Source organism: Coregonus clupeaformis, chromosome 39 (assembly GCF_020615455.1).
Source record: "Coregonus clupeaformis isolate EN_2021a chromosome 39, ASM2061545v1, whole genome shotgun sequence".
NCBI classification, from domain to species: Eukaryota; Metazoa; Chordata; class Actinopteri; order Salmoniformes; family Salmonidae; genus Coregonus; species Coregonus clupeaformis.
In genome coordinates, this window is record NC_059230.1 from 14793819 (window position 1) to 14805541 (window position 11723).

Here is an 11723-nt window from a genome sequence, read left to right on the forward strand (position 1 = left end):
GGATATTGGCGGGAACTGGAACACGCTGCCGTACACATCGATCCAGAGCATCCCAAACTTGCTCAATGGGTGACATGTCTGGTGAGTATGTAGGCCGTGGAATAACTAACATCTTCAGCTTCCAGGAATTGTGTACAGATCCTTGCGACATGGGGCCGTGCATTATCATGCTGAAACATGAGGTGATGGCGGCTGATGAATGGCACAACAATGGGCCTCAGGATCTCGTCACGGTATCTCTGTGCATTCAAATTGCCATCAATAAAATGCAATTGTGTTCGTTGTCCGTATTTTATGCCTGCCCATAACATAACCCCACCGCCACTATGAGGCACCGTTCATAGCGTTGACATCAGCAAACCACTCGCACACACGATGCCATACACGTGGTCTGCGGTTGTGAGGCCGGTTGGACGTACTGCCAAATTCTCTATAACGATGTTAGAGGCAGCTTATGGTAAAGAAATTAACATTTAATTCTCTGTCAACAGCTCTGGTGGACATTCCTGCAGTCAGCATGCCAATTGCACACTACCTCAAAACTAGAGACATCTGTGGCATTGTGTTGTGTGACAAAACTGCACATTTTCGAGTGGCCTTTTATTGTCCGGTGCACAAGGTGCACCTGTGTAATGATCATGCTGTTTAATCAGCTTCTTGATATGCCAAGGCTGTCAAGTGGATGGATTATTTTGGCAAAGGAGAAATGCTAACTAAAATTTGAGAGAAATAAGCTTTTTGTGCATATGGAAAATGTCTAGGATATTTTATTCCAGCTCATGAAACTTGGGACCAACACGTTACATGATGCATTTATATTTCTGTTCAGTGTACATGCCCATTCATTACTCAAATCCTTTCATTTTTATACATGACTATTACACATTCTGCCTTACAACATACTTTATGCCCATTGCATCCTCTAAAGAAATACTATTGATTTCACTTACTTTGAATGCCACTATCGCCTCACAGTGTTGGATGAAATGAAAGCCTCTGAAGCAAAAAGAACGGTGGAATTGCACCGTCAATCACTCATTGATTTCTGTCCAATGAAAGCTTAATGAAGTGAAACTCAATAGTGGCCCATTTGCTAAAATAGAGCCATCAATGACAGTGTCCCCAATACCAAAAAGTTTACTGGCTTAATCTGTCTCGCATTTATGCGTACTTGAATACAATGCAACAGTCTGGTCTCTCTCAACTAAATTCTGGTGTGGGAATGTCATCATCTGTATATTCCTAGCAGTATTCTCAGTGAAACCGAATAAACAGATCTAAAACAGACCTCCCTCTTGAAATCTCTCTCCTGTACACATCACAAACTCAATAACTACCCCCTCACTCTCCTCAATCAATGTGTTATCCCATTGTCCCAAGTTTTATTTAATGGTGATATATATGGACACAATTACCAGCTTCATCTGAATATCCTGGAGTTACTTGTTGGTCTTGTTATGAAGTAACCATCATGTTTGTCTGCCTCTAGCGTCTCCAGCTCCAGTTAGTGTGGTACACAGATCTGTAGCTCGGCTGCTGCTGGCCTCCCAGAGGCCTTCCGTACCCATGACTAGCCCCAGAGGGCCCGATGTTGGTCTCCGTCAGGGACCTCTGTGGCTGCCACTGTCTGGGCAGGGACCTGTAGCCAGTCGGACCGGCGGGGGCTGAAGCTATGCTCTTGGTCGGGGACAGGAACAGAGGCACAACTCTGCTGTAACTCTGACTCTGACCCTGGTTCTGACCCTGACTCTGGCTCTGACCCCGGCTCTGATCCTGGTTCTGACCCTGGCTCTGACCCCAGCTCTGACTCCGGCTCTGCCTCTGGTTCCATCTCTGGTTTGGGTTCCATCCCTCAGTCTTCCTGGGAGGATCGTAGGACACCCTAGCCTTCCACTCGGCAGGGGGCTCAGGGAGGAGCTTGCGCTGGGCAGCCGAGCGCACGTTGAAGGCGATGGCATGCTGGGGGTTCTGGAAAGCGAAGGCCTCGTCAACCAGGCCCATGGGGTGGTGGGCTGCGGCCTCCCAGGGGGAAGGAGGCTTGTGACTCCTGTCCAGCCATGACATCTGCCTCTCCGGGGGTGCCTGAGAAGATGAGGCCTGGGCCGGGGGTTTGTATGAGGGGAAGGGGGACCCAGACGATGACCAGAGGCCCAGCGATGGTGCTCTTACAGCGGGTGGGGACAGAGTGTAGCTCCTGCCAAACTCCTGGAAAAGGGACATTCAGACATGTTTACTTCAGACAGGGGCAGATTTAGACATTCTTGTCTGACTACTAACAAATTGCAGAGTGTAACTTGGAAAATGGCTTAGACAAAGTTTGAGAGCTTCCTTTGAGCATTTAAGACCCACATATAGTCCAGTATGCTCTTAAATCTCTTGCAGCACAGTAATGTGTAACTATAAAACTTAATGTTAGGTCATGTTTTAAGTAATATTTTTGATATGGTATATTATTATTAAATAGAGAATCTAACTAAAGCAATTAGATCATTTGTTTTGAACACCCATCTCAAATTAGTTATGTTATAAATCATCAGTTTGTATTCTCTTGAGTGAATAGAAATAACCCGGCATTAGTCCTAAATCATGTGAGGATTATTTTGGTAATCAGAATCTTTATATGTTAGACGTTAACATTCACGCTGCGATGTTCTAAAGGAAGAAAACTACCACAATCATATGATACAACTTGATAGAGGACACTTACTCAAGTAGGCTACTTCACCATTTTGTATTGTCACAATTCCAACACTTAGCCGGTCTTTTGATTTCTCAGAACAATTGGCTTTTAAGTGTGTGTTTCCAATGTAAGTCACGTTTAGCTTGTTTAAATTGGATCTGACTGGCATTGTGGATTACAGGCTTCACTTTTAAGGTATCTCAATGAGTCTGCAAATCTCCTCAAGGGCTGTTATCTTGTCCTTCTCACTGTATCAAAGACCAGGGTCATTTTAAGTCCCAATTAGAATGCCTGCACAGGCGGAGGAAATGTGTCGAGTGGGCAATGCTGGCAGCATCTCTTGTATAATCAAAACAGTCTTCCTGTAACTTAAATAGCTCAGAAGGGAGTGTGCTGCCATCTGGTGAATAAGTGTAAGAACAGCCAATAAGATCAGCTACTATAGAAACTTGTCACTCATAGGACAGCAAGAGAGTGATGTCAATTGCAGCAAAATAAAATGGAATTGTATGAGTCATTTTAGGGGGAAATTCAATGAATAACTTGTTTAGTGAGTCAAGATATCTGGTAAGCTGTAAGAGGAAAACAAGATCCAGCTGTCTTTGCAATCCAGCTGTCATTATTTGGACTGGGACACATATGAATGGGCTTAAATAGATTAGAAGACAATGTAAGGACTTGTTTTATTCAATAATTATGTTAAAGAGGATTTGTACATTTGAATTGATATTGCCTTTATTACATTTAGTCTATTTGTTTGTTGGGATATACAGTAGGGTTGTTGCACCTCCAAAAAGCACAAGAAAGAAGATTGACACCCACCGTCTCAGATTGTTCTAATATCGTTTCTGTTGTTAGAAAAAGATAAGATTAGCATTCCTGCAACACTATTTTGTTGAAATATATTTAGATCTTTGAGAAATTAAGTTAATTGATTGCACCCAAATGGGCCATTTTAATGTATATGATTCATATAATATTCAATAAATATAGTACCTAACATTCGATTTGGACCAAACTTTTTTTCTAACAATGAGTTAGACATGAGGAATCCAAGGAAATGGTCAAAAGCCACCCACGGACCTTCCACACTCCACGCCAATCCAACCCCAACAACAAGTATATAGTAACAGTTCTCCATGTTTGACAAGTGGAATGGAGCTGTGGCTCGGAGTGTTGTTTTTTCATCCTATGTAATGTATTCTCAATTAATTTTGGGATGGTTTCCCCCCCTGTTCAGAGAGGTTAGTCATTGAAGTTGTTGGGTTTATGTCTCATCCTGATATCACTGGGTATTGACCACTAGATGGTGCTGTTCCTGCTATTTGGTGATACTTTTTTAAAGAACCCCCCTCCCCCCTATTGTTAAAGGGATAGTTCACAGAAATGACATATTGGTTTTCTTGTAAGCAGTCAATGGACCAGGTATAACAGCAACCCATGCTTTGGTTTTGTTTACCTGGCCACTGTTTAAAATGCTAACCTTTTAGCATTTGTGTCACAAATCCAATGCAAATCAATGGTACCTATATTTTCACACTTCATGTCCAAATCATCCTAAAGTATCAACACATGTATTGTGTAACTCACTGATGTTACTTAAAGATGATTTGGAAATGAAGTGCGAAAATGCTAATATACAGTACCAGTCAAAAGTTTGGACACACCTACTCATTCCAGGGTTTTTCTTTATTTGTACTATTTTCTACATTGTAGAATAATAATGAAGACATCAAAACTATGAAATAACACATATGGAATCATGTAGTAACCAAAAAATTGTTAAACAAATCAAAATATATTTTATATTTGCGATTCTTCAAAGTAGCCACCCTTTGCCTTGATGACAGCTTGGCATTCTCTCAACCAGCTTCATGAGGTAGTCACCTGGAATACATTTCAATTTACAGGTGTGCCTTGTTAAAAGTTAATTTAAGGAATTTCTTTCCTTCTTAATGCGTTTGAGCCAATCAGTTGTGTTGTGACAAGGTATACAGAAGATAGCCCTATTTGGTAAAAGACCAAGTCCATATTATGGCAAGAACAGCTAAAATAAATAAAGAGAAACAACAGTCCATCATTACTTTAAGACATGAAGGTCAGTCAATCCGGAAAATTTAAAAAACTTTTAACGTTTCGTCAAGTGCAGTCACAAAAACCATCAAGCGCTATGATGAAACTGGCTCTCATGAGGACCGCCACAGGAAAATAAGACCTAGAGTTACCTCTGTTGCAGAGGATAAATTCATTAAAGTTTACTGCACCTCAGATTACAGCCTAAATAAATGCTTCACAGAGTTCAAGTAACAGACACATCTCAACATCAACTGTTCAGAGGAGACTGCGTGAATCAGGCCTTCATGGTCGAATTGCTGCAAAGAAACCACTACTAAAGGACACCAATAAGAATAAGAGACTTGTTTGGGCAAAGAAACACGAGCAATGGACATTAGACCGGTGGAAATCTGTCCTTTGGTCTGATGAGTCCAAATTTGAGATTTTTGGTTCCCACCACCGCGTCTTTGTGAGACGCAGAGTAGGTGAATGGATTATCTCTGCATGTGTGGTTCCCAACGTGAAGCATGGAGGAGGAGGTGTGATGGTGTGGGGTGCTTTGCTGGTGACACTGTCTGTGATTTATTTCGAATTCAAGGCACACTTAACCAGCATGGCTACCACAGCATTCTACAGCGATACATCATCCCATCTGGTTTGCACTTAGTGGGACTATCATTTTGTTTTTCACAGGACAATGACCCAAAACACATCTCCAGGCTGTGTAAGGGCTATTTGACCAAGAGGGAGAGTGATGGAGTGCTGCATCAGATGACCTGTCCTCCACAATCACCCGACCTCAACCCAATTGAGATGGTTTGTGATGAGTTGGACCGCAGAGTGAAGGAAAAGCAGCCAACAAGTGCTAAGCATATGTGGGAACCACTTCAAGACTGTTGGAAAAGCATTCCTCATGAAGCTGGCTGAGAGAATGCCAAGAGTGTGCAAAGCTGTCATCAAGGCAAAGGGGGGCTACTTTGAAGAATCTAAAATCTAAAATATATTTAGATTTGTTTAACACTTTTTTTGGTTACTACATGATTCATATGTGTTATTTCATAGTTTTGATGTCTTCACTATTATTCTACAATGTAGAAAATAGTAAAAAATAAAGAAAAACCCTTGAATGAGTAGATGTGTCCAAACTTTTGACTGGTACTGTAGGTACCATTGACTTGAGTTGGATTTGTGCCACACATGCTAAAACGTTAGCATTTTAAACAGTGGCCAGGTAAACAAAACCAAAGCTTGGGTTGCTGTCATACTTTTTCTATGGACTGGTTAACGGGTAACCAATATGTGTTTTGTGATTTGAGTGAACTAACCCTTTAACAATAGGGGGGGACATAATGATAATCCCCTAATAGCAGGAACAGCACCATCTACTGGTCAGAACCTGGTAAAATCAGGACGTAGGATGGGACATAAACCCAACAACTTCAATGACTAATTTCTCTGAACAGGGAAAAAAAACATAACCAAATTTACTGAGAATACATTACATAGAAACAATATTCAGAGCCGCAGCTCCATACTACTTGTCAAACGTAGAGAACTGATACTATATACTTGTTGTTGGGGTTGGATTGGTGTGGGGATCTGTGGATGGCTTTTGACCACTTCTTTGGATTCCTCATGTCTTACTCAATAGCTAGGTTTCCATCCAATTGGCAACAGTTTTTAATGTGAATATTCTAAAATCCGCATAAAGAAAATATGAGCATTTTCCCACTGGTGGTGTATTTCCACACAAACGGACTTGTTGTGGATAAAAATCAGTGCTTGATGACGTAGTGCACACAATGTACTTTTTTGCTTAAGTTTTCATGTACCGAATAAAAACCAAAAGTTCAATGTGTTTCCAAAGCATTTTCAACTCTACCAATAGTTTTGTCAGAAAAACTGTTGCGTTAAATAGCAAATGTGCCTACTCTGGACTTGGCACATGCGCTCTAGACAACAGCTCACATATACAGTGTGGGTAGGCTAGTCTACAGGATGAGATTATTATGATTTCTTATTTGTCAAACAGCAGTCAATCATCGATCATCATGTCACCAGAATCAGACCCTCGATATTTATTGGAAAGGAGCATCAAGATCACTGTGCACTTCACCACACTGGGAAGCTCATCATAAGTTATTTCATCTGTAGCCTAATAAACTGCATGGTTTCGTAGTGGGAGGACCACACACCATTTCATCACATGACTCCAAGTTTACTTCGATATGATGGTTATTATACTGAACAAAAATATGAACGCAACATGCAACAATTTCAAAGATTTGACTGAGTTACAGTTCATATGAGGAAAGCAGTCAATTGAAATAAATTCATTAGGCCCGAATCTATGGATTTCACATGACTGGATTACAGATATGCATCTGTTGGTCACAGATACCTTAAATAAATGAGCCTCACAATTGGCCTCCGAACCTTGTCACAGTGTTTTTGTGCATTGAAATTGCCATAGATAAAATGCAATTGTGTTCGTTGTCCGTAGCTTATGCCTGCCATACCATAACCCCACCGCAACCATGGGGCACTCTGTTCACAACATTGACATCAGCAAACCGCTCGCACACACGACGCCATACACATGCCATGGTCTGCGGTTGTGAAGCCGGTTGGATGTGCTGCCAAATTCTCTAAAACGATGTTGGACGTGGCTTATGGTAGAGAAATGAACATTCAATTATCTGGCAACAGCTCTGGTGGACATTCCTGCAGTCAGCATGCCAATTGCACGCTCCCTCAAAACTTGAGACATCTGTGGCATTATGTTGTGTGACACAACAGCACATTTTAGAGTGGCCTTTTATTGTCCCCAGCACAAGGTGCACCTGTGTAATGATCATGCTGTTTAATCAGTTTCTTGATATGCCACACCTGTCAGGTGGATGCATTATCTTGTCAAATGAGAAATGCTCACTAACAGGGATGTAAAGAAATGTGTGAACTAATTGAACTAATCGCTGATTCCCAGCCACAGTCAGGGACACTTGGGTGTCTGCCTGGGGTTGGAGGGGGTGACGGTAGGGGATGGAAGGTCAAACTTCGATGGGCACCATTGAGTCTGGCTCTACCACACCAGTTAGTCCAGTTAGCATTGCGTGTCACCGTTAGCCATTTGATGATGTCATGGCAACTGGGGTTGTTCGAGAGAGAGTCTACTGGGCTGTCGTGATAGTGCTACAAAGGGATTTGATATTTTCTGTGTTTTCCACTTGGCTCCTACATCACTGGTTTATAAGCAAGCGCAATCTATTACTACCTGTTGACTACCTCAGATGAAAAATACTGAGATGAGGGCATTTGTTGGCAAAGAGATCATGTGTGAACAATGTACACATTTTGGGGTCTTGTCTCATTTAATCTACCAGGAAACACGTTGTGCATCAATAAATGCATTTCTATTCATTCTGCAACTCTCCCATTCCTTAGCTATAAGCCAGCCAGTTTTAGTATTGATTGCGACTTTCCCATAACTCATATAGAGGTCTATACAGTAATTAAAATGGACAACCAAGTAGAACAGATTTTACATTTATATTTTAGTCATTTAGCAGACACTCTTATCCAGAGCGATTTTTCCCGTCAAGGGCATATGAAAAGATTGTTCACCTAGTCGTCTCTGGGATTCGAACCAGAAACCTTTCAACCAACGCTCTAAACCACTAGGCTACCTGCCCTCCACCTAAATAAGTCTTCATTAGCATGCATAAAAATACATAAATCTATGTGAGATTAAGAAGCAGGTGTAGCCAATAGGCCAGGACTCTTCTAGTCAGGTCATTCAAGTAGGGATACAATTTCCACCCGATATAGCCTGTGCCTGCAGCCTGCTGTGGGCACCGATTGATATTAAGACTCCCTCTCAACAGATGACATCCCCTTGACAACCCCTCTAACATGGCTCCCAAAACGACGTGATGATGCAAGACTGACGGGTAAACATTTAGGTCAGAGATTGCTCATCCTCCAATCTTATCCAATGAGTTCGCACCAAGCTCCAATTCGATGAGGTCGTCAAAGCTCGAAATACCCTTGATGCAGAATCAGTGACCATGCGTTCAGGGATGGGAATGTGCCTTTTGAGCACTTTCCTCGATTCTAGAGATCTCTAGAGTTCGGGTGAGGAACATATCTGATTTCTAAGTAGGGGCAGCTGGCTTGTTACAAGGCTTTTATAGAAGGCGAGCAGTGAGCTATTATTGGAAAGTGGTTGGCTATCCATTGGATTTATAATAATAAAACACAGTGGTAACAGTGGTAGTTACCTCCACTCTGACAGTACAAAATCATGTTGGCTATGCCAATAAACATGTCAGTTGTTTAGAAGGTGACATAGAGTACCTGCACAACTTTCTTCTCCTCTATTCTAGTTGACTCTATGTTCTCAAAGTCCCTTTGGCTGTGATTATTGAAAGGATGATTTGTATTTTGCTATAACTGAAAATAGTATAAGATGTGTTGCATTTTTGTAAATCCAAATCTACAATCCATCGGTGTTCATATTTGAGTAAAGAAGTATCAAAACAATGAATGCATATTTTAATTATGTGGGTGTTGTCATTTTTCTACAGAAAATATGGTGAAGTGGTGACATGGGTGACAAGGTGGGAACAATGTTGTTCCAAGCATAAAGAAGGTATAGAGGAAAAGTAAAGAGTAACAAACAGAATGGGATCTAAAAATGCATGCAGAAGAGACCAACCAAGGAAATGCAAACAGAAGGATAAAATACATTTTTAATTGCATCGATGTGAATCTTTCAGAAAGTGCACTATGAAGAAGAAACACACAAAAGAAAATGAAAAAGAAACAACTTCAAGAACGAAAGGAAGCAATTATAACTTAACATTACAGGGTGATTCATCCTAACTCACCTTTTTTCTGTAACTGTGCTTATTTAAATATCCCTTTTAATAATGTTTGTTTTTGGCGTTATGTAAAATCAAAGCAGGTGGACAGAAACATAGAATAAGGATGCAAAACTGAAATCAGAATACAATAATTTGTAGGCCAAAGTTAGAGAGGTAGTGAGTGACTGCCATTCGTGTAGGTGAAAACCTCAAGCCTACTAACCCTCCCAAACCAACAGCTCTCACTACACACAATCATACAATCTGTGACATTGGACAGTTTAAATGTAGAAACCTAACATGACGCAACAGCTGGTAAAAAGTTTAAAATAAAACCTAACCATTCAAGTAGGGTCTTTGGAAGACGCTGAAGGAAATTGTACACGATCTACATCCTACATTCGTCCAAGTACATTCCACCTCTAAGAGATGGGGCCCTAAAAAACACGCACGCACGCACTCACGCACTCACACACACACACACACACACACACACACACACACACACACACACACACACACACACACACACCCTTTAAACCCCCTATGCACCTTTGAGACCCCTCTTTCAAAGTCACTAAGATCTCTTCTAGCCATGGTAGACAAAATAATGGGCAACTGGGCATTTTTATACATGACCTTATGCAAGATGGGATGTTAATTGCTTAATTAACTCAGGAACCACACCTGTGTGGAAGCACCTGCTTTCAATATACTTTGTATCCCTCATTTACTCGTGTTTCCTTTATTTTGGCAGTTACCTATATACTTCCACATATAAAATACAATTCCTTTTTGCGATGCAATTTATGAATATTTTTGGCAAAATGAAGTCGGCAGGTTTCCTATTCATTATAGCATATGAGCATTATATCCACCAAATCTAAATAATTTCACTATACATAGAAAACATACATATCCTCCTGAGACCCAGCAATACATTTTTGTCCTCTCTAATGGACATTAGTTTTTGGTCCGTATCTCTTAGGCCATACATGACACTGTGTTAGGTCCTGTTGTACCGTTGAGAGGACATTCTGGGCTTTTCAATGATAACATGTGTGGGGGTGTCACCTTGATCATTTTTTCTTTCTGGTTCTTTAAAATGCCTACCATCACAATTAGCACATTTCATAGTAAGTGTGTGTAATTGTATAATTATCATTTTTGTGAGTTTGATATTCAAATGGGTTCTAATAGGTACATATCTCAGGAATAGTTTGGTGAGTTTTTAGAGCAGTGTAATCATATGTCACATTAAATAAGAGCTAAATAATAGCTTGTTAAATGTCCTCTGTAGTGGACATCAGGATGCGCTAACTATGTTTTTTTACCTACTGTCCCCACTTACTGTAATGTTACATTTTTCATATTTCTTCATATTTACTATCAACCGAGTCCTAATGGCCACTACATTGCACATTCTTTGAAATGTTGTTTTTCACCCCAAAAACATAATAATAATTTTAAAAAATAACCTAAAACTGGGTCACAGGAGAATATGTAAAATAAAGCCAGACAGTTCTTAAACCTGTCTCTAAATATATTTAAACTGACCAGTCCTAGTCTCCCTTACCATGTTTTAACCTCTTTAGTCGCTACTAATCACTTAGTCTTATCTCTTTGTCATCAAGGTCAATTTTGACAAACAATTATTGCACATCTTAACAGCTAACAAATACACTGTTGATATTGCAGAAGAGCTTCTCAGAATTAGCACTCGCTCACGAACCGCCTTAGTCCTCAGTAGATCCAACATTTTCTTAAATTACCTTTCAATCTTCTCTCATTTCCATTTTTTACTTTCTCAGCAATAAACACTCACCTGTTCACATTCTGTCAATGCCTGCTCACAGGCTCCAATGCCTGCTCACAGGCTCCAATGAATCAACACTGATTCTCATCATAAGTCCATTGAATGCACTTCATTGCTTTCCTGAAAATCTACATTTTATTCTTTTTGGGCTCGGGTAACTAATAAGATATACCAATATCATATACTTCATTTTCAATGTATTTTGCATTGCAATAATGCTAAGAAACAAACTTTGAGAAGCTTTGCTTAGCTGATGGAAAACTACATCCAAACTTTATGATATTTTACATTCTAAAATGTGTCATAT

The 11723-nt window shown here is 40.4% G+C and overlaps 1 protein-coding gene across 1 annotated transcript in view; it reads right to left on the reverse strand.

Moving 5' to 3' along the window:
• Nucleotides 1-690: 690 nt before the first annotated feature.
• The window catches only part of LOC121554257 (synaptopodin-2), a 40477-nt gene continuing 29444 nt past the window's right edge, over nucleotides 691-11723 (reverse strand). The window contains exons 5-6 of the mRNA XM_045211815.1: nucleotides 9092-9149; nucleotides 691-2205 (exon numbers count right to left, since the gene is read on the reverse strand). Of these exons, the coding sequence (XP_045067750.1) occupies nucleotides 1486-2205; nucleotides 9092-9149 (778 nt within the window). The 3' untranslated portion in view covers nucleotides 691-1485. The remainder of the gene's footprint in view (nucleotides 2206-9091; nucleotides 9150-11723) is intronic.